At 39.0% G+C, this 24,476-nt stretch overlaps 1 protein-coding gene across 2 annotated transcripts in view; it reads left to right on the plus strand.

The window, feature by feature from the left end:
• Positions 1-24,476, plus strand: part of ccdc93 (CCC complex scaffolding subunit CCDC93) — a 73,160-nt gene that overhangs the window by 30,829 nt on the left and 17,855 nt on the right. For both annotated transcript variants that reach the window (XM_072579618.1, XM_072579619.1), the window contains 8 exons: positions 4,248-4,334; positions 5,695-5,811; positions 7,468-7,530; positions 8,426-8,499; positions 12,386-12,467; positions 13,945-14,019; positions 22,196-22,267; positions 23,576-23,684. In XM_072579618.1, the coding sequence (XP_072435719.1) occupies positions 4,248-4,334; positions 5,695-5,811; positions 7,468-7,530; positions 8,426-8,499; positions 12,386-12,467; positions 13,945-14,019; positions 22,196-22,267; positions 23,576-23,684 (679 nt within the window). The remainder of the gene's footprint in view (positions 1-4,247; positions 4,335-5,694; positions 5,812-7,467; positions 7,531-8,425; positions 8,500-12,385; positions 12,468-13,944; positions 14,020-22,195; positions 22,268-23,575; positions 23,685-24,476) is intronic.

The following is a 24,476-nucleotide window of genomic DNA, read 5'->3' on the forward strand; positions in this document are numbered from 1 at the left end:
CCATTACAGGAAGCGTGCGGAAGCATTGGAAAAGGTGCAGAGGAGATTTAGAACATGGAACATAGAAAAGTACAGCGCAGAACAGACCCCTAGGCCCACGATGTTGCGCTGAGACTTAATCCTAATGTAAAATATAGTAACTTAACCTACTCACTGCTCAACTCACTATCCATGTGCACATCCAGCAGTCGCTTAAATGTCCCCAATAACTTCGCTTCCACCACCACTGCTGGCAACGCATTCCATGCATTCACAACTCTATGATGTCTCCTTTATACCTTCCTCCTAATATCTTCAAACTATGACTTCTCGTACCAGTCAATCCTGCCCTTGGGCAAAGTCTCTGGCTATTGACTCTATCTATACCTCTCATTGTTTTTTACACCGCGATGATGTCTCCTCTCTTGCTCCTCCTCTCCAGAGAGAAAAGTTCGAGCCTATTCAACCTTTCTTCATAAGGCAAGCCCTCCAGTCCAGGCAGCATCCTGGTAAACCTTCTTTGCACCTTCTCCAAAGCCCCTCTATCTTTCCTATAGTAGGGCGACCAGAACTGGACACAATATTCCAAGTGTGGTTTCACCAGGGACTTGTAGAGCTGCAGCAAAACTCGCAGCTCTTAAACTTGATGCCCCTGTTAATGAAAACCAAAACACCATATACCTATCCCCTTGGGTGACAACTTTGAGGGATCTGTGTAGTTGCGCACCCAGATCCTTTTGTTCATTCACACTGCCAAGAATCCTGTCTTTAATCCTATATTCAGCATTAGAGTTCGACCTTCCAAAATGCATCACTTCACATTTATCCAGGTTGAACTCCATCTGCCATTTCTCAGCCCAGCTCTGCATCCTGTCTGTCGCGCTACAACCTGCAGTAGCCCTCAATACTATCGACTGCACCTCCAACCTTTGTCATCTGCAAATTTACTAACCCACTCCTCATCCAAGCCATTTGTAAAAACTACAAAGAGCAGAGGCCCAAAGACAGAGCCCTGCGGGACCCCACTCAACACTGTCCTCCAGGAAGAATACTTTCCCTCTACAACCACTCTGCCTTCTGTCGCCAGCCGCACTCTCTGCCTTCTGTCCGCTAGCCAAATCTCTCTGTTTCCCATACTTCTTGATTTTATGAATGAGCTTACCATGGGGATCCTGATCAAATGTCTTGCTGAAATCCATGTACACCACATCCACTGCTTGACCATCATCGACCTGTTTTGACACCACCTCAATGAACTCAATAAGATTTGTGAGGCATGACCTGCTCCTCACAAAGCCATGTTGACTGCTTTTAGTCACACTATGCTTTGCCAAATAGTCTTAAATCCTCTCCCTCTGAATTCTTTGCTGGCTACAGACGTAAGACTGACTGGTCTGTAATTGCCAGGGATTTCCTTATTAACCTTCTTGAAAAGTGGAACAACATTCGCCTCCTTCCAAACCTCCGGTACAACTCCCGTGGAGAGTGAGGAGGCAAAGATCCTCGCCAGCGGCTTAGCAACCTCCTTTCTCGCTTCCCAGAGCAGCCTAAGATAAATCTGGCCTGGGGACTTAACAATCTTAATGTTTTCCAAAATTTCTAGCACATCAACTTCATCAATCTTGATATGGTCATGACTATATCCCAGCTCCTCTAAGTTTTCATTTACAACAAGTTCCCTTTCCTTGATGAAAACCATAGCAGAAACTCATTTAGGGCTTCCCCCTATCTGCTCAGACTCCACGCACAAGTTCCCTCCACTATCCCTGATCGGCCCTACCTTCTCCCTGATCCATTCTCTTATTCCTCGCATATGAGTAAAACGCCTTTGGGTTCTCCCTAGTCCTTCTCGTGCCCTTTCCTGTCTCTCCTTAGTCCATTTCTGAGCTCCTTTCTAGCAAGCCTGTAATCCTGTAAAGCTGTGCTAGATCCTTGCTTCCTCCACCTTACGTAAGCTGCCTTCTTCCTTTTGGTGAGAGGTTTCTCTGTTCTCATCGTCCAAGGTTCCTGAATCTTACCCCCTCTTATCTGTCTCAGAGGAACAAACTTGTGCATCACTTGCAACAACTGCTACTGAAGTAGTCTCCACATGTGCTGTGCCCTTTCTGTGGAACAATTGCTCCCAGTCTATACTTCTCAACACCTGTCTGATAGCGTCCATAATTTCCTTTTCTCCAATTAAATATCTTCCCTCGGTAACTGCTCCTTTCACTCTCCAAGGCTATGGTAAATGTGAGGCAGTTGTGATCACTTTCACCAAAGTGCTCTCCCGCCACTAGATCTGACACCTGTCCTGGCTCGTTGTCGAGCACCAAATCCAAAATGGCCTCTCCCCTCATCGGTCTGTCTGCATACTGAGTAAGGAAACCCTCCTGAACACACCTGACAAAAACGGCTCCACCCAAACCATCTGCACTTACAAGGTTCCAGTCGATATTGGGAAAGTTGAAATCGCCCACAGCAACAACCCTGCTACTTTTGCCCACCTATGAGATCTTCAATTCATCTACTGTTAGGTGGTCTGTAGAAAACCCCCAATGTGGTGGCTGTTCCCTTGCTGCTCCTAACTTCCACCCATACTGACTCAGTAGACAGACCTTCCTCAACAACCTTCGTTTCTGTAGCTGTGATGCACTCTCTCTGATTAGCAATGCTACACCCCCTCCTCTTTGTTTTCCACCCTCCCTTTTCTTTTTAAACGTTCTAAACCCTGGAACATCAAGCAAGCATCCCTACCCCTGTGAAACCCACGTCTCCGTTATGGCCACAACATCGTAGCCCCAAGTACTGATCCATGCTCTAAGTTCATCACTCTTATTCTGGACACTCCTTGCATTAAAGCAGACACACTTTAACCGGTCCCTTTGTTTCATCGCGTGAGAAACCTTCCTGATAGATTCAATATATCCTGTCACTTTTCTGTCTGCAACTGACCCCCTCTCGGACATGTGGCTCTGATTCTCACCCCCTTGCCAAACTAGTTTAAACCCTCCCAAATCGCACGAGCAAATCTCCCACCCGGGGCATTTGTACCCCTCTACTTCAGGTGCAACCCATCCTTCATGACCAGGTACCATCTTCCCCAGAAGGTATCCTAATGGTCTAGGTATCTCAAGCCCTCCCTCCTGCACCAGCCCTCGCAGCCCATGTGTTAAGCTGCACTCGCTGACTGACTGTACCTCATCTCACTATCTCGTGACACCGGTAGCAAACCTGAGATCACTACTCTACTCTTCTTGCTCTTCAGCTTCCAACCTAACTCTTACCAGAATGTTGCCTAGTCTGGAGGGAAGGCCTTATGAGGAAAGGCTGAGGTACTTGGGTCTGTTCTCATTGGAGAGAAGGTGGCGAACAGAAGATTTAATGGAGACATACAAGATGATCAGAGGATTAGATAGGGTGGACAGTGGGAGTCTTTTTCCTAGGATGGTTACATCAGTTTGTAGGAGGGGCATAGTTGCAAATTGCAGGGTGATAGATTTAAGACAGATGTCAGGTAGGTTCTTTACGCGCCCTTACCACTCTCTAAGTAATGCCCTGCCTGCCAATGAAGTTAACTCTGTCACATTAGGGGCATTTAAACAGTCCTTGGATGAGCATGTGGATGATGATGGGATAGTGTAGGGGGATGGACTTAGATTAGTTCACAGGTGGCGCAACATCGAAGGCCAAAGGGCCTATTCTGTGCTGTAATGTTTTATGTTCTATACTGATTATGTAAGGAAAATTCAATGAGTATACCAATCTACTTTTAGTCCAAGGATTGAAGGGACTACTGCTTTTTAAGGAAAGCTTTCTTTCGAAAGTGCCATAAAGTTATTTTGATGGAAATAATGTAACCACATGCAATTTCTTCTAGCACTAATCCAATCTGCCTCTTCAACCTTTCTCCCACATCAAAGAAAATGCTTCAGTTGACTGTGATCACAGAAAGCCAGGAAATCTACTCCAATAATAAATATCCTGTTAAATGTCAGGAATTAATTACTCCACATACATTTACTTTGTCCCTGTCAGGATATTATTTTAGAAACTTAAATATATTTGCCATTGGGAACTGGTGTAAATTATGTAGCCTTTTTTTTTCATCCTAACAGTGCTATATAGTATAAATCATAAAAATATATTTCATGTTTGAATGTAGCCCAGTGGCATAAAGCTGTTTTACCTCTTGTTACCACTTGTAAGTGTTGGTTTTTAATAATTGTAACTATCTCTTGAATCTTTGTGGACCATGTCTTGACATACTTGCTCAATATGACTTACAGGGAAAACTGACTGCTAGTACAGTGGGTCACATTGTAGGGCTACAGTCAGAAGAGATTAAGCAGATTGCGTCAGAATATGCTGAAAAGGTAAGGTACCTTATTATATCCTTTGTGCGTTCCAATGCATTTCATTCGTGTTAAGTCATTAGTCATGCATAGGCAATTTGCTCTGTGCATAGTGCTATAAATGGCAAATTTAGATATATGGAGAGTTTTTTTTTATTTAAGGCTTTGTTTGGTTGGGAGTCTAGCAGATTGCTACAAGTTAATGACATGAGATTTAGGACTGTGTTTATGAACAGATTAGAATTTGATTTAGCACATAATCTGAAACAGTATTTTAAGAAAACTTCAGCCTCAGGTTGAATAATAAATGAGCTTGCATTGAGAATACTGGAGCTAGATTTTTTAATTACTTCATTTAAGGCTATGGTGATGTTTTGAGGTAATTCCAGTGTTCTACTGCAAAGGCTGGAGTTGGAACACTAAGTAGTAAAATATGAAGTTAAACTACGAATGGACTGAGTTTGATGATAGGGTAGTTATTTTCAACCAAATTAAGAGATTCACCTGCATGTCACACCAAAGGTGTGAAGTGAAATCTGTTTGACAGTCTCGATTGAATTTCTTACAATTGAATCCATTGTAATTTTAAGATACGTCAGTCTAGGAAGATTGTTGCACTGGAAAGTAAACATGTTGTATTTTTGCAATGGGTAATTTCTTGGTTGGGTAAATTATTACTGAAGGCAGCAATGTAAATTTTACAGTTTAGCAATGTAGCTTAGTGAATGCAGGTTAGAAGGCTGCATGGAGACTCTGTTAAGATTTGTGCAGCAGAGCTTCGGGTGAATTCTGGTTTATAGAGGATAGAATGTGGAATGCTAACTCTGAATGCATTTGAATAATGAAAACTGATGTTTGAGGATTTTGGCAACATATGAACTGAAGCAGAGTCAGTGTTGGGCTGTTACAGGAGCAGGATGGAATTCTACTTATGATTCTAAACGCTGCTGGAGTGGGGAATCCAGTTTGACAGCAGTGTTGCAAAGTGTCTGACATTTGCCGGTGGGAGAGATGGGGTTGGTAGCTAGGTACAGGCAGTACTGTAGGTGTGAGAAGCCTGTCAGGCAATTATAATGCCCACTTTTTATCGAGCTTATAGGATTCCAATATATTCAAAAATAAATATATTCAACACTGTAAGTAATCTAATCTAATCTAAAAAATAGAGCTTTCCCAGTTTAAAGAACCATGCAGGATTATGCTTCAGGAAAGGTTCAGAATTGCTCTAAGCAAATCTCAGTATCAGTTGGATAATGTTTCTTTGTTTCATTCATCACAATCACTTCATTTGACAATAGTTAATTCAGCATCTTTGAGACTTGGAAGCAAGCAGATGTTGATAGTAGGTATTGAAGTAAAGTGGCAATTTTTATAATTGCAGCAATCTGAGTTTTCAGCAGAGGATCGTTCTGAACGACCTGGAGCTGCTCAGCAACATCGAAGACAAGTCGCATCTCTGAATAAGCAAATCTTGCAGAAGTCAAAACAGTTGGAAGAGGTAGGTTTGTTGAATCCAGTCTTAGTATGAAATTCTCCTGTAATTTGAAGTCATTCATGACACAAGTTTACTACATATTGATCAAAATGCTGAAATGATAATTACTGAATCAGTATTGGATAATGTGTGTTAGATTTGGATTCCTTTAAATTAAACAAGGGTGCATACCTTGATCAGACGATCTTATTAGTTTTCTATTTTTAAAGTGGATTTTTCTCATCTTAAATTCTAGCATTAGTGATTTTTTAAAACCATTTAAATTGACATAGTAGCAGGATAAATATAATTCATCAACGTTTTATGTTTTAACAGGTTGTATATAAAAAGCAAAATCGACCCAACTTGTTTTAGTTCTTCTTGCTGAAGACTAATATCGTGACAATTAGTTTGAGATTAAAACTGTTCTTTGTGGATGTTGAGGTGATTGAGATGCAGCAAAACAGGAATTTAAGGTGACTGTTCTAGATTAGTCAATCATCAATGTTAGAGTGAAGGAAGAGTGCACAACGAGTAAACAAGAATATTTAGAAATGGGAAGGAGAAGAGCTAAGTATTTTATAACTGAAATGAGAATTTTGAAGTTTGTGTGTTGAAGTATGGGAAACTGTTGGAGGTTAAAGAGGAAAGAGAACATAAATTGGATTTGGAAAAGGGTGGAGCTCAGGAAGCAACTTAAACAGACAAAGTCATGAAATAAGCGTTTGAGCAACTTTAAGCAGAAATGATATTTTAGAAATAGAAGAATTTTTTTATAGAAGCTGTAAGGGTGGTATGTGTGCAGGTATCCAGGAAGTTAGATTGGAAGTGATCAAAATTTTGGCAAAGATGAAATGGAACGTTTATCATTTGTAGTTACTATTTCCTAAAGTGCTGACGTGTCCATGATGTAGACTTAAAATAAGTAGGTGACACATTGCCCAGCAGATTCAAAGATAGTGAATGTTGATAGCCCAGTTGACAGTAGGATTCAAAATGCCTGTTACAAACATGCTGCACAAAAGCTAAGCACAGTTGAGACTTGATTTGTTTTTTTGTTTTGGACATAAATCTAATATAAAATAACCAGGCAAGGGAATAGGTTGAGAAGGAGAGTCCTTCGTAGTAACTTCTCATCTCATGTGTGAATTGAACCCATGCAGTTAGCATCACCAACTAACTACCAACCAACAGAGTTAACTGACCCTCTCTTGTGACAGAATACATTTTGATAAAACTCCAAGCATGCTTGCATGTTCACAGCTGCTGATTGGCAGTACAATCCCAACAGATTGCTTTCAGAGTCAGTGAAGTACTTATTGATTTCTTTGGCCTGCCATTTCATTTCCAGTGCAAGTAGACTTTAATGGAAGTTAACGAGCTGTTGGGACCTTTTGCAAGGTCTGCTCAGTCTTTAAAGTAATGGAAGGATTGGTCAGTCTAAATTTTTAAACTAATTGAGTTGGTGGGTTGTGAATTAGGAGAGGGGTATAAGTTCAAAATTAGGTTAGATGTGAAGTATTTTTGTGAAGACTATTGATGTCCAGAATACTTTGTATATGTGTTCACTACAAATATATAGAATGCAGCTGTTAACTCGTGGATCACAATAGTCACTGTATATATTATTGCCCCATGATGTACTGAAATTATTGAACTTTTTTATTATTTTAAAAATAGCTTCAAGTGAAATACAGTGGGATTCAGGCTACCTGTGAGGAAGCAAAGAAAAAACTGGTGGAGGTAAGATTGCTATGTTTTAGGTACCTAACATAACAGCATAGAAAGTAGGAGCAGATATAGGACATATTGACCCCTCAAGCCTGTTCAATATGATCATGGCTGATCATTGAGCTCAGTACCCTAGACCTGCTCTTCCCCAATATCCCTTGACTTCTTTCATCACAAGAGCTATATCTACCTTCTTGAAACAGAGTCTAGTAATTTTCAGTCAACCTGTCAAGTCTTTGCTGTCTGTTTGAAAAATAGTGCTTTTAGTCCCACTTCTTGGCTCTTTCACTGTGTCCCTGCAATTATTTTTCTTCAAATATTTATTCAGTCCTTTATCCTAACCAGATCTTACTACAACCTCTGTTACATGTGGCAGTCATACCCAAAAAGCCCACTGTGTTTAAAATAAAATGTATTTTTTCACCCACAAGTAACATCTTTTTTGCCAGTCAAGTTAGTGCTGTGGGGCTTCTGATTAATGATGTTTGTGCTATTGGCAAAAGCAATGGTAAAAGTGGATATTCTTGTAAGCTGGTTGGCAGAAAGGATAATGAAGCATGTTTGATAGTTTGTTCACTTTATTAAAATTTCTGTTGGGCATTGAAACTGTCAAAGTTGCACTGATTTGGAAATGTATTTGTCAATGCCTCAAAATTGATGTTAAATTGTGTTATAGATTGCATATGTGTCAATATTGTTTACGTACTGTCCAAATTTTTTACAAATATTAGAAGGCTTATTTGATTATATGTAAAAACAAAGTAGCAGATCTGTGGTCTTTGGTGGGGGGGGAAATACAACTTTCCAACCCATCAGCTTGTTTTCTTTCCATGGACACTGCATGACCTATTTTCAGATTCATTGTATTTAGTTTACATATCATCTCACTAAGGTTTTCTATTGCCAGGTCGTGAATTATGGCCAGAAACTGGATAAAAAACTGTCTGCTGTTGAAATTGCAGAATCCCAGGCTGATTCTGGGTATGTGATATTTGCGTATTTGAAGTTTTCATATGTTTTGTAGATAAGCACCTTTTACTTTTCAATACAATTACAATTTCAATTTTTATTTCATGCAGCATAGCCAGAACCCTGCTGATATATTCATTTGGTGTTTTACGTATAAAACAGGAGCAGGGGTGTAGACTATTCAGTACCTGTTCTGATTCAGTAAGATCATGGCAGACCTTCGTTTCAAGTTCCTAATTCTCATCTACACTCAAGAATAATATAACCACCTCTGTCTTAAGCATTCAATGTCCTTGCCGCCTCTATCCGCTAAGGCAGCGTTCCAGAGTTGCATATGTCGCTAACAGAAAATTTAACCTAGACTCTCTGCTGAAAAGAATACCTAAATTTCATACACTGTAAAGATTAATGTAACTTCTATGCAAATAGAGATGGTAAATAAATAATTTGGAAATAAATTCAGAAAATTGTAAAAGAGAAGAAAATGGACATGTAGGTTGCAAGGGAAATTCAAAGCTTTTTGTTATCCATATGATGCATGACCGGTAAGGCTTAATACCGTGGTTGCAGGCCAGTGAAATTAAATCTGTTAGAAGATTGCATTTACAAGTTTGTTGTCCCTATCCAAGAAGTGACTCTTCCACAAAGATACAGTGGAAGCTTGGAGCTCTATAAAACTACAGAATGTTTATTAAGTACTTTAAATTACTAGAAATATCTCAATCACTGTCTTTCAATATGTTGATTTCTGTAACTAAACCCAAACATTACTACACGGGGCAGTTTGTAGGTGGCCAGTTAAAACCGCATAACGTCTTCACCACACCTCCTGACATAGGGTACCTCCTTATAATCAAGATTAGTGATGCTGGAAAAGCACAGCAGGTTGGGCAGCATTCAAGGAGCAGAAAAATAGACATTTCAGGCAGGAACCATTCCTGATGAAGGACTTCTGCCCAAAACGGTTGATTTTCCTGCTCCTCGGATGCTGCCTGACCTGCTGTATTTTTCCAGCACCACTCTAGTCTTGACTCTATCTCCAGCATCTGCAGTCCTTTTGCATACCTTCTTGCAATGTTAGTCTTTTGAAGTATTGTTGAACCAGGGGTTTCTTCAGGCTTTTTATACATAAGTCTCTGTTCCAAATACATGTTTTACATGGAGTTATGCATGCACATGACCAATCTGAACATTTTGTCTAAATGTATGCCTTCTTTGGACTTATCCATACAAGTGAGCAATCTCAAACATTTTGTCCAAATTTATACCCTACCTGATAGAGCCAGCAGTTCCTAGTTTCCTGCAGTTTTAACTCTTAGCAGATCTGACTGACTCGGTATAATTCCATTCACGTAGCAGCCCTGTTTTAGGCTCATACCAGTTCCTGTTATCTTCAGCCTTGTCCAACAAAGTTGTGACTGGGCAAAAAAAATAGATCTAGCAGCTTTGTCCAATGCATATGATTAGATTCTGTACAGTATGGAAACAGGCCCTTCGACCCAACAAGTCCACATCAACCCTTTGAAGAGTAACCCAACAAGAACCAGTTCCCTACCCTATATTTACCCCTGAATAAAGCATCTCACACTATGGACAATTTAGCATGGCCGATTCACCTGACCTGCACATCTTTGGATTGTGGGAGGAAACCGGAGCACCCGGAGGAAACCCACACAGACATGGGGAGAATGTGCAAACTCCACACACAGTTCTCTGAGCTGGGAATGGGTCCCCTGGTGCTGTGAGGCAGCTGTGCTAACCACTGAGCCACCATGCTGCCCAATATATACTTCATATTTTGTGTTAAAAGGAAACCAATACAAATGAGTCGTCTGGATCATGATTAGAATCCTGGGTATAATTGAATTAATACAATTTAACTTTTTTTTAGAACTTGTGCATTTTATGGCCTGAAAAAGTTGTGAAGTTGTGCCTGAGAGCTGGAGAATAATGATTACAAGTGTGAAGCAATGTCAGTCATTTCCAACAACTCAATTTATCTAATATTGTATAGTGCAAATTGTAATCTTTCCATATCATTTAGTTTTCAATGTTTCCATGTTTTGCTTTATCCTTGTGAATTAAATAAACACACTGGCTTTCCATGTTTGTTTATCTTCCTGTGCTTGTATTCCCACAATAGTAGCGGTTTAGGAACTATTTGGCTCTGCAAAACATTCAGATATGTGAATAGCAAAATACTGTGTAAGTTGGAGATAAAAACAGACTGTTAGAAAGCATTACAGCTGAGGTAGCACCTGTGGAGTGTTAACTATTAACATCTTAGTTTGATGACCTTTCATCTGCAAGCATATTAGCTGTGATATTCAATTATTTAATCTTTTAATTCTGATGTACTTGAATTTTGCTCCTAAGCAGACATGCTTTTACCTTTTAAAATATGTTAATTGATAATCTATGCACATCTTTTTATTCATTTCTGGGATGTGAAAAATCACTGGCCAGGCCAGCTGCCAATTCCAGGTTGCCCTTGAGAGGTTATTTAGTTAGATGTTACAAAAATGAAGGTAATTATTAATGTAGTGTTTTAATGTTCCAATTTAGTGTATTTCATATGGACACCACTTCGTTAGAGAAATTCTTAATTTTAATTCCTTCTGTTAGATTGGTACTTAATTTCTTATTCATGTTACTTGTATTAGTTCAGTTGTGAAGCTATTTAATTCGAATGAAGAGCTTGATTGTATCATTTTTTACTGCTCAAATTCAATTTTCAAATAATGACTTGAAAGTCTTTGAAGTCATTCTTGCAAAGAAATTACAACGCAAAAACAGGATATTGACCTATCCAGTCAGCGTTTGTTGTTTGCATGAGCAAATCACTTTACTCATACTGTTTCCATGGCACTCCAAACCATTTTTCTTCTAGCTATTCAATTTAGTTTGGTGATGTGGTTTCTGCTTGAGTCATTAACCTTAGAAATTAAATTCACAGCACCAAAATTCCATGAAGATATGCCTGCCCTCTTTCAGATCTCCTCCTCCTCCTCCTCCTCCACACAAATGGTCTGCATGTATGTAACCAATCCCATCCTCTCCCAGTTAGAAGATTTTTTTGAAACAACCTTATTACTTTGTTTTGTAGCAAGTTATATTTTTTATTTTTATATTTGTTTATATTTGTAAACATTGGACAATATCCTAATGTTTCAATATTGTACTTTGTTTGCAGCCTTTAATATCTTTGCCCGAGTGTGGAAACCAATAATGTATTCCATTTCTAACTGAGGTCTTACAATTATTCAGTATGCCTGGGTTCCTTTTGAAGATGACAAATGCACAGCATATTCCAAAATTAGCTTTAACCAATGATCTGCATTATGGTAATCAGTGTTCTTCACTGCCTGAGTGAATTATCCAAACTTAAAAGAAAAAATTGAGAATTTAAGAACACCAATAATTAAAGAGCAGCGAACCTAATATCAGAAGCTCCTGGATTGCATTTCTTGTCATTCCTGTTTTTATGTTGTAGTTACATAAATGTTACAGTTTTGTTTTCTTGGGTTACTGAAAGTTTTTTTTTCTTCTTCCTTATCAACTACAGTGGCTTGGTGTGTTTGTAAAGATCCACAACTGTGATTTCCAGTTAATGGTGTTTTTTTTTTCTAGCTTGTGTTTTTAGCACAAAGCAAAATAGTATGAATGCTGAAGATCTGCAATATAAACTGATGAATACTTCCAGTATTTTCTGATCAGGTAGCATCTGCAGAGTGAGAAATCAATTTTGATATTTCACGTTGGTCAGCTTTCATCAGAGCCAGTGGTAACTTTGTTTCTCTTCCTGCAGAAGCTGTCTGACTACTATATTCTTAGAGCATCTTCTGTTTTTATTATTTTATATATTACTGGTATAATATAAAGCTCTGTTCCTAATTAGCATACTGGAGAAGTTGAGAGCGTTGGTCACAATGAATGAGGGACTAAAGGATCAGGAGCAGCAGTTTAGGAATCATTGCCGGGTAAGTGTTCAAAATTTTCTGTTTTGTATGGTTGTTCAGATTAGCACACCTGACGTGGAGAGAAACTGGACCAGATCAGACTATTTTCACAGAGCTTAAGAAGAATGAGAGAGGATCTGATAGAAATCTATAAAATTTTAACAGGCTAGAGGGCAAATGCAGGAAGGATGTTCCTGATGACCAGGGACTCCAGAACCATGGGTCAGAGCCTATGGATAAGGAGCAGACTATTTATGACTGAGATAAGAAGAAATTCCATCACCCAGAGAGTGGTGAATTTGTGGAATTCTCTACCACAGAAAGAGGTTGAGGCCAAAACATTTAATGTTTTCAGAAAGGAGTTAAATATAGTTCAGAGAGATCAAAGGATATGGGGAGAAAGCAGGAACAGGGTGCTGAATTGGATTATCAGCCATGATCATCCTGAATGGCAGAGCATGCTTGAAGGGCTGGTTGGTCAACTCCTATTTTCTATGTTTCTCTGACCAAAGCTTTGAATTGGTTTAACTACCTGATGTATATCGAGTCTTTTTAAGTTTTTACTAAAAGGTATTTTTCTTTGCTTATCTTGCACCAATCCAAGTGGCTTTGTACAAGAAATGCAGGACACGTACAATACTCTTAATCTCTTCCCTGTTTTCCCTCTGCACCCCTGCCCAACAAAAAAAGGCAACTAACTTTTCAGATCTGAGATTCTTCCCACGAGTTATCAAGTATTAAGTATTATAGTTCAGGTGGCTCTATTTAAATTGTTGTAATTTTGTCTTATTCTAAAAGTTATGTTATATATCAGTCTATGCAATTCGATCACTTAATCTTGGTAATCTGCTACAAAATTAATGATCTGATGTCATTAACCCTGAGCAGCCTAGCATACAGTCATAACTTATTGACAGTTACCTTAAGATTCAAAGACATATTGAAGGTATCTTACTGCACCAATAGATTTCTAAACATTTTTCATTATAAAAGTCTGGTCTTTTTATTTGCAGTATTGAAGTATGTTAGTTTGTTATACATTTTGTTAAATGTCAATTTATGATGTCAAAAGTCTGCAGAATAACAGTCATTTTTAAACTTCTATCTTTTTGTAGAAATAAGCAATGCTTAGTTTGAGTAGCTTTCATGATCTTCTGTACAGTCATACTATTTCTTCTGTTAAAAGGTCATCTCTTTCTCTTCTTCCATCAGCATGGCACTATTGCCTTGTTTGAGGTATACCCAGTATTCATGGACTGAAACCTCCATCTCTGCTGTTCAGGATTTTTGGGTGTCTGATTCAAGCCCGTAATCTAACATTAAGCCAAAAGCATAGGTTAAGACAGTATTTTATTTACAATTCATTTGAGTGTTTAAAGTGTACATAACATTTAGATAACTAAAATTTCCGGTGATACCACTGGACACAAAGAATGACTTGTTACAAAGGATTTTCAGCTTGATTGCTTTGTGTCATTATGAAGCTGTTTATTTTCAGGAAGAAATGGCTCGATTGCAGCTGGTTATCAAAAATCTTAAGAGTGTAGCAGGGACTGAGGATGCTGAAGAGAAGGTAAGTGGTACTGTATAAATGAGTTGTGTTTTGAGCTGTTTGTCTTTACCAATCTAAATAGGTTCTTTGATTGGAAAATGATAATATCCAATTCAGAGTCTTCCTTCATTTTCCTTTCCTTTAAGCAAGTGCTGAAATTAACACAGCCCAGAGTAAGTTGTAATATCTTTATCAATCCTTGCACTTCTTTATGCTAGGAAATAATTGAAAAAATCTACAGAATTGTAGAATTTACAGCACAGCATGTTTGTAGATGTTGGGGGGGGAAAAAAACCTATCCAAGTACTCCCCTGTCTTGCTTTTGAAAAGAGCCATGAATCAGAAAAGGCCTGGAAATTGTTACAATCCCAAACCAGACTGCTAAAATTATATTACAGTCTATTAAATACAATCTAAGGGACTAGTAGCTTCTTTATTTTAAGCTGGGTAAAGTATGTGATACAGAGTGCTTGCTTTAAAAAAAAGCCAAAGTTTTTCATTTTTGAATAAATAGTAAACTTTACTTTCCAACATTAAAATAGTAGCACAATGTCCTGACATATGTGAAACTTAATTGTAATGCCCAGGATTAATATGATAAAGGTGGATAATGAACTGATTGAAGACTCACAGTATACATTAAACAGATCCCAAAGACTTCTCAACAATTCTTCTTTCTCCTGTCCCTGCCTCCATCTACCTCAAAGCTGTTAATAGCGCAATATGTCATCAAGTCTCATTGAACTTCAGGATTAGATTAGATTAGATTCTCTACAATGCAGAAACAGGCCCTTCGGCCCAACAAGTCCACATCGACTCTCCGAAGAGTAACCCACCCAGACCCATTTCCCTCTGACTAATGCACCTAACACTACTGGCAATTTAGCATGGCCAATTGTGGAAGGAAACTGGAGCACCCGGAGGAAACCCACGCAGACACTGGGAGAATGTGTGCGAACTCCACACAGACAGTCACCCAAGGCTGGAATCTAACCTGGGGCCCTAGTGCTGAGAGGCAACAGTGCTAACCGCTGAGCCACCGTGCTGCTTCACCATGCTGCTTCACCCTGCTTCACCATTCCCTGAAACTCCCTCTTAAAAAGCACTCTTGACATGGACTAGCTCAATGCCTGCTCCTGTTCTGGTTACTCACGTTTTCTTTGCTGGACCTACACTCCCCTGAACTCCAAAAACTGCACTCCAGGACTCATTCATCAATGTAATTACAGCATCGGTATCTGTTAAATTATTGGCAGTTGTATAGCCATGGAATGAGTGAGTTATTTAGCTCATTATGTCTCCTCCTATTTGAAAAAGAGACACAATTGCACTAAGTCCCTGCTTAAAGATGATTTGGTAAATATTTAATTTTAATATCTTCAACAAAATGGTGACTATTTATTTGGCGTTGAGTTTTATTTGAAAGTTTTTTTGTCACAGATTTCTTGTTCTGTGGCTAACCTGCTGTGAAGGTACTTTCCCTATGATTCAAATTTGCACTTAATGGAGACCTTTTTCAATATTTCCAAATTCGAGATTATATACAGAAGAAGACCACATTATTAGATAGCTTTTATAATTTGGATAGGGAAAGAAGAGTGTTATGGCCAATGGGTCCACCCTCGGTCAGCACTCTTTATCACTCATTACACAATGAAGTATCGAAAGACATGGAACGATTGTTTAAAACATGGAATCAGGCATTGGGGTTGGAAATTCCTTCAGAAATGTGGGACGATATCTGTGAAAATGCCAGAAAGATCTCCGTTTGTAATAGAACCTAAGCTATTCAATTAAAGATACTCCATCGGACTCATATAGCACCAGAACGACTGGAGAGGTTCCTGCCTTAAATTTTGCCAATGTGTCCCAAATGTAAAATAGAAGTGGGCACTCTCTCTCTCACTGCTTCTGGACATGTCATAAGATCCACAAATACTGGATCAGAGTAGCAAATGCGCTGACAGAAATCTTGGGAGTGGAAATTGGAGTAGATCCAGTATCTCTTCTCCTGGGCTTTTCAAACCTGCCCTCCCTGGATGTGCACAGGAGGAAATTATTCTCCATTCTCTCCTTTTGTGCAAGGAAACATATCTTAGTAAATTGGGTAGCTGAGGGCCCTCCAGGACTTTCGAATTGGCACAGGTTAATCATGGAGTGTATTCCCCTTGACTTCCTTGCAAATATGGTGCACCAAAAACTGCACCAAAAAATGGCAGCCCTTCCTGAACTATATAGATACAGATATTTCAGCCATATTGTCAAGGGCTTTTACCTAGTGGTCGTGGTTCTGGCTGGTCTCCGACAGCCCCCCCCGCAAGGGAGGAATCCCGTATGAATATGGGTTTTATTATGACTTGATGTTAATTCATTCTGAGCATGTACTTCATTATTTAATTACTATGTTTTTTTTTGAGTGATGTAAGATATTTTATTGTATGCTTTGGTTATTTGAAGGTTAGATTAGTACTTGAGTTTTTTTTCTTTGTTCTGTTTTGGTTATTAATTATTTAATATTTAATTGTATATTAGTGTTTTGTAAGTTTGTAAAAAAAGTTTTTAAAATTTGCCTTTCTAATAAAAATATCTATTTTTAAAAAAATGTTTAGTTCTGAAGTCTCCCTAGCCTTCCTCGAATTCCTACCTCCTGTCCTCAGACCCTCTTTGTTCTCCTCTTCCCAGTTCCCACCCTCTGTTCAATGAACAGTACAGCTTAGGAACAGGCCCTTTGACACACCAAACCTGCACCAATATATTACATAAAAGTTGATAACTCCTCAGGGCCTTATCAGGTGTATCCCAGAACTTTGTGGGAAGCTAGGGAAAAGATTGCTGGGTCCTTTGCTGATAGCCATGATGAGATGCCAGAAGACTAATAGAATCATAGTGCTCTATGCAACATGGGAACAGGCCATTTGGCCCATATCTTTCTAAACCCTGCCTACTCACGTACACACCCTAATGTCTTTTAAATGTTGTAATTGTACTTGCCTACACCACTTCTGGCAGCTCAATGTGGTGCCATTATTTAAGAGAGCTGGTAAGGAAAAGCCAGGGAATTATTGACTGGTGAGCCTGATGTCAGTGGTGGGCAATTTGTTGGAAGGGATTCTGAGAGCCAGGTTTATATACATTTGGAAAGGCAAGGACTGATTAGGGATTGTCAGCATGCCTTTGGTGTGGGAAATCACTAACTTGATTGAGTTTTTTGAAGAGGTGACAAAGAAGGTTGAAGGCTGAGCGGTAGATGTCTGTCTGGATGACTTGTCATTTGACAAGGTTCTGCATAGTAGATTGTTTGGCAAATCATATGGAATCCAGGGGGAGCTAATTAGATACAAGATTCGCTTGGAGATAGGAGACAAAGGGTGGGGGGACAGGTTTATTTTCCAGACTAGAGGTCTGTGATCAGCGGCGTGCCTCAAGGATTGGTGCTGAGTCTACTGTTTTTTGTCCTCTATCTACAAAAGGAACCTTGATTATCCGAAGGGCACAGGCGGAGAGTATTTTGTTTGGTTAATTGAATAATCAAATGGATAATCAAATGCTAGTAGGTAACATAGTTGAGCCAAGCATTGGGATCTTGCAATCTTTCTGGATAATCTGAAATTCGGATAATCGGATGTCAGTTAATAGAGGTTCCTCTGTTAATGCTTTGGCTATAAATATTGGAGGTATAGTTAGTAAGTTTGCAGATGACATCAAAATTGGGAGTGTCGTGGACAGCGAAGAAAGTTGTCACAGAAGATAGCTGGGCCTTGATCAGATGGGCCAACGGGCTGAGCTGTGGTAGATGGAGTTTAATTTAGATAAACATAAAGTGCTATGTTTTGGGAAGGCAAACCAGTTTATGGTTGGAACCTGGGGAGTGTTGCTGAACAAGGAGATTTAGGGTGCAGGTGCATCTTCCTTGAAAGTGGACTCACAGGTAGACAGTAGTGGAGAAAATATTTGGTACACTTGCCTTTATTGGTCAGTGTATTGAGTATAGGGGTTGGGGCGTCATGTTGTAGCTATACAGGGCCTTGGTGAGGCCACTTTTAGAAAACTGCATGTGATTCTGATCTCCCTGCTATAAGAAAGATGTTAAACTTGAAAGGGTTCAGAAAAGATTTACCTAGGATGCTGATGGGATTGGAGGGTTTTGGATATAGGGTGAGGTTGAATAGGCCAAGGCATTTTTTATCCCTGAAATCTTGGAAGCTGAGTGACCTTTTTATAGAGGCTTATAAAATCATTGGGCAAGGATAGGGTGAATTGCCAAGGTTTCTTTTTTCCAGAGTAGGGGAGTCCAAAATTAAAGGTGCACAGGTTTAAGATGAGAGGGGAATGATTTTAAAAAGGATCTGAGGGGCAACTTTTTCATGCAGAGGGTGGTAATGGTATGGAATGAGCTGCCAGAAGAGGTGATGGAGGCAGGTACAATTCCAACATTTAAAAGCCACCTGGATGAGTGTATGAGTAGGAAGGGTTTAGAAGAATATAGGCCAATGCTGGCAAATTTAGGATATCTGGTTGGCACAGACGAGTTGGACCGAAGGGTCTGTTTGTGTTGTTTAACTCTGACTCTGATCTTTTGAAACGAAAAGCCTTTTGCCCCTACACAGTTTGTACACCCCCCAACCTTTGTGTAGCTGCCCCAACCTTTGTGTCAGCCACCTAGATTCTCCTCCATATATTTTATATACATATTACAAGCAACTGGGATCCCAGCACTGATCCTAGCAGAACAACACTGGTCACAGATCTCCAGTCAGAAAAACACACTTCCACTGCTACTGTCTGCCTTCAATAACTAAACCAGGTCTGTATCCATCTTAACAGCTCACTGTGGATCTCATGTGATTTCACTTTTTTGTGTCAGCCTGTCGTGAGAGACATTGTCAAAGGTCTTGCTAAAGTCAGTGTATATAACATCTACCACCTGCCCTCGTCAATCGTCTTTATCATTTCCTCAAAAGAACTGTGACACAGCTTCCTCTCGCGATGCCATACTGTCCTATAATTAATAGGTCTATTCTTTTCCAACTGAGAGTAAATCTGGCTCTAAGAATCTTCTCCAGTATATTCCACACTGTTGACATAAGGCTGATTGGCCTGTAATCTCCTGGATTGTCCATTGCTCCCCAGTTAAACAAATGAGAATACGAAGATTTTGTACAAGGTCCCAACAATGTTTTTCCTTGCCTCCCTCAGATTCTGTCTCAGAATACTATCAGGTCATAGGGACTTGGTCACCTTAATGCTTTTCAAAGCACCCAAAATCACCTTTTATATCAACATGCACTAAATTATCACTATACCCCTCTCTAGTCTCACCCTCCACCATGTCCTTCTCCTTTGTGAATACCAAAGCAATGTATTCATTAAGGATCTCTCACTGTTCATCTGGCACCATGTATAAATTCCCTCCTTTTATCCTTGAATGAACTACGTTTCCCTAGCTACCCTTCTGCTTCTTGTATATGTACAAAACACGTTGGGATTTTCCTTGATTCTGTTTGCCAAGGACATTTCATAACTTCTTTTAACCTTCCTAACTCCTTGTTTAAGTTCTTTCTTGTTTTTTTTTCTTAGTGATCTTAGTGTTTTCAGTTTCCTAAAACCTTATGTATGCCTCCTTTTTTCATTTTGACTAGGCTCACAATTTCTCTTGCTATCTAAGTTTCCTGAATCTTGCCTGCCTTATTCTATTTTTTTTCAACAGGAACATACTGGTCCTGAATGTTAATCAACTGGCCATTAAAAGATTCCCATATGACAGATGTGGGTTTACCCTCAAGTAGCAGCCTCCAATTTATATGTCCTAGTTCCTGCCCAATATTGTTGTAGTTAGCCTTACCCCAATTTTCACTGGAGGACTACTCCTTCCTTATCCATAAGTAACTTGCAGAATTGTGGTCACTGTTCCCGAAATGATCCCCGATTGAAACTTTGATCACCTAGTTGGGCTATTCCCCATACCAGATCTAGTATGGCTCCTTCCCTAGTTGTACTGTTCTTGCATTTCAAGGTCTTCCAATGTCTACTTCTCTTGGCTTTGCTGTGTTCTAGTAAAGCCCTTGTCTCAAGTGGCAGGAGCTGGTTGCTGCAGGTGGTTCTACCTGCACAAATCATCTTCTGCCATGAGATGGAACCTAGTCAATTAAATCTTTAATAGATGAGTCTAATTATAGCCTGTATTTGCAGCCCTTGCATTTAAATTGCATTTCTTTTTAATCTTTTTGCTTCAGAAGGTAGTATTTAAGAATATACATTATTTCAACTTAATGTGTTTTGGATCTTTCTGCAAAGAAATGTAACCAACTGTACAGCATTCCTTTTGTATTTAGTGATTATGCTTCAAATTATTTTGGCTAAGAATATATTGTATAGTACTGTATTTCAACCAGTACAATCTTCTTTCCAAGTAGGGAAAACCATAATATTTCTAAGGAGTTGATAGAGTAGCTGAATTTTTGTTCTTGCTGCAATTCTAATACTTTTCTGCACTGTTATTAAATTCATGACCAGTATATGACCGTGATAGATGTTAACTCCGAAAAAGGGAAGAGTTGAATCTGACTGGGAGTTCAATTATTGTGCCAGTGAGAAGGCATCATGAATTTGAAATATACAACAAATACTGGAGGATCAAACAGTCTTCAACTGGCAGATTAGCAACAAACGCTGTTCAAAGCTGCTTGTAGGTACCTATGGTGAGATCAGTAACGTTGAGGGAAAAAATTACAATTGCACCAAAAATGGAAGTGAATGTACTACAGTCGAGTTTGCGGATGACATGAGGTGGGAATGCAAGTAGTGAGGGTGTATCTACAGAGGGATACAGGTGAGTTGAGTGAGTGGGTTAAATCTTGGTAGAATGAGTGTGAAGTTATGCACTTTGGCAAGTAGAGGAGCCGAATATTATTTAAATATTAGAGGAGGGTTTCTGGCGTCCTTATCCATGAATCACTAAAATCTAGCGTCAAAATTCACGAGATAATAGAGAAGGCAATTGGAAGTTGGCTCTTATTTCAAAGGGAATGGAATATAAAACTAGGGATGTCTTGCTAAAACTACACAAGGCACGAGTTGGACCACAGCTGGCATGTTGTGATCAGTTTTGAGCCCCTATTTAGGACAAGTATATTGGCATTGGAGGAAATCCTATAAGGTTCACTTGGCTGATACCAGGTGTGGAAGGGTTGTCTTTGTGAGGGCAGGTTGAGACAGGGGCATGTGTTCATTTGGAATATACAAGAATGAGAGGCAACCTTATGGCAACACACCACGTTCTCGGGGAATTTGACAGGGTTGATGCAGAAAGATTGTTTCTCCTTTCCCGTAATTTCAGAATATTATACTTTAAGTCTGAGATCTTGAGGAATTTCTTCTTGAAGGATAGTGAATCTGTGTAGTTGAGGCTGGTTTGTTAAGTCAAGACTGAAACAGCTTTTCAACCAGGGAATCAAGGGTTATCGGGAAATGATAGGAAAGTGGAGTGGAGACTTATCAAGTCAGCATGATCTCATTGAATGGCAGTGCAGTCTCAATGGGCTGAATGGCATACCTCTGCTCCAACACCTTATGGACTTGATTGTGGAGATGAAAGGATATCCGAATTGATCTCTCTGGTTCTACTGGAATTCTAAAACAGTTGTCAGATCCATGCTGGTTTGTGCATAGTTTGACCAATCTGACTACTTTGAGAAAATTTAGTATTAATAACGGAAGCATAATTTGTGCTGAATTTTTTATCTAGTTGGGGCCTAGTGAATATCTATTGGTATGGCTAATTCTAGGAATCACACCTTGTAGAAAGGATGCAAAGGCCCTTAATACAGTGGCTAATTAAAATAATAGAAAGAATGAAATACTTCAGTTATATTGACAGTGTTCTCGCTTTTGAGCAAAGATCTAGGAGGGAATTTGATAGAGGTGTTCAAAATCATAAAGGGTTTTTATGGAGTTCAAAATTATTTAAGGATTTTGGTGGATTAAGTGAGAAGAAACTGCTTCCTGTGGCTAAATGGTCAGTAACTGGCAAAAAAACACAAATACAAGAAGGTAGAATAAAATCTGTTTCAATCTGGACCGCAATGTGGAGGAGCAGTGTAGGAATCCAAATCAATTTACAGGGTCAGATGTGTCAGAATGATCTGCATATTAAACCTGTTGGAATTTACTTTAACCAGTTGGTTTTAATTTTAAATAGGAACATAATGAACTTATAGAGGAACAATATAAAGGAGACAGGGAAAAATTACAGAAGATACGACTGTTGTTGGTAAGTAGTCACAATCACCACAGTCTAAAAATGAACAAACTGAGAAACCACATTATCAAATGTCCATCAGGACTCAAAGTTAATGATTTTTTTTGGTGTGTAGATGCTCTTATAGGGTTGTGTTTGTGGAATAGTTGTGAAGATGAAATGACAAAATAGCTGCCCTTTAATGGAGCAGATAGTTAAAGATGGATATGCCACTTAAGTTATGATATTATCAATTAATTCCTACATAGGATAACACAAGGCCATAATTTATCTCATGCCTCTCAGAAAATTTAGTTTGTATAAACTAATCTAGCACATTCTGATGCAAAAAAAAATTGCTATATGGCAAAAAGACCTAGTTTGAGATAAAGCAAGATGTTCCCTTCTATAAATATTTGGCTCATTTCATCTCAAGCATGGAATTTTCTTTGTCTTCCCTGATGGACAGTTGACAAATTTTCTGGCATAGTTGTATATTCAAAAAATATTCATATTCCATAGCTTCCATGTAAAATGGTCAGTTACAATTGTTTTAACAATGCATATTGTGTTATTGTGCATTAAGTTAAAGTTTTACCACATTACCGCTGCAACGATGGAAAACATAATTTAATTTCCAGCATACCATAGCCAAACAGGGGAGGTTTAGAAATATAAGGAAAACAACTTTGAATTGTCAGACATATGCGCTTCACATAAAGCATGGCACTTTGCAATGTAGTGACCAGCGTCACATCAGTGCAGCACCGGTTTTTACAAACAGCATAGTCGTAGAAAAATAATGAACTGAAAGGTGCTGGTTGAGGTAGACAGCACAAAACAAGTTCTGAAAATAAAAATGAAATATTGTCAGTTCTGGAAATCTGGGAAAAAAAAAATCTGAAATTTCTAGATACACAGAACAGATCAGTTGTGTGAAGTGTAGACCGTTTTTGGTTATCTCCTTTCCCCCCCCCCCGCCGCCACACACACACACACACTCAAAATCTTGTGTCACCCCTCTGTGCACAGATGTTGTCAGATCTGCTGTGTACTTTATTTTTATTTCAGATTTCTTTGCTTACAACATATTGACTTTAAACTTCGATATCGGAGAAGACTGATTTGTAAACGATATGTCCAAGCTAGAATTCAGGATGTGTGTTCTTTGAATTCAACAAAGTAAATTTTGCCAATTACTGATTTCACTGTTGTCTCAAAGTAGCAGGCATTGAACTACTGGTTTAAAGTATACATTTGCTTATTGTGTAACTGTGTAAGGTATCTAGTTTTGAGATTTATAATCCAGGTTAATTTTCAACAACGTTTACTTGCCTTCAGGCCCGACGCAATAGGGAAATTGCTGTTTTGCAACGAAAAATTGATGAAGTACCAAGCAGAGCAGAATTGACCCAGTATCAGAAACGCTTTGTTGAACTCTATAATCAAGGTATGTGTTTAAACTTAACCTGTTTTCAACCATTTAGAATAATGTGCTTCATCCAAGCAAACTGTACTTGTCTAAAGGAAATCAAATAATTTAGACCAAAAACTAACAATATAAAATTAATATTTACAATAATTTGCACTTTTCTAATGCTTTTGATACAAAGAGATGCCTTTGAAAGGTTTTACATCCCTTTGCACGTTGATAGAATTGCAAAATATTGTAAATAGGTTTTTGAAGTCCGAATTACAGAACATAGACAAAACAGTACAGCACAGGAAGAAGCCATTCAGTCAACCATGCCTGTGCCATGATGCCATTCTAAACTAATCCGATCTGTCTGCACGTGGTCTTCATCCCTCTCTTCCCTGCCTGATCATGTGACTATCTAAATACCCCTCAAACCTTGCTAATATATCTGCTTCTACCACCTTCCATGGCAGTATGTTCCAAGCACTTCACCACTGTCTGTCATGTTGTCTGCAAATTTACCAATCAGGCCACCTACATTTTCATCCAAATCATTTGTGTATACGTAACAATCAACAGAGGTCCAAGCACTTCAGATCTCCAGTCAGTAAAGCACCCCTTCACAATTACCCTCTGCCTTCAAATTAAATTTTGTGTTCCAATTTTGTGCTCACATTCAACTTAATCTTTTAGATAACCTACCATGAAGGACCTTGTCAAATACTTTAGTCCATGTAGAATACATTCATCGCCGAAACCTCATCAATCAACTTTGTCACTGCCTCAAAAGTCTGAGACAAGACCTCCCTTCTATGAAGCCATGCT

The sequence above is a fragment of the Chiloscyllium punctatum genome, chromosome 10, assembly GCF_047496795.1.
Source record: "Chiloscyllium punctatum isolate Juve2018m chromosome 10, sChiPun1.3, whole genome shotgun sequence".
In the NCBI taxonomy this organism is placed as follows: domain Eukaryota; kingdom Metazoa; phylum Chordata; class Chondrichthyes; order Orectolobiformes; family Hemiscylliidae; genus Chiloscyllium; species Chiloscyllium punctatum.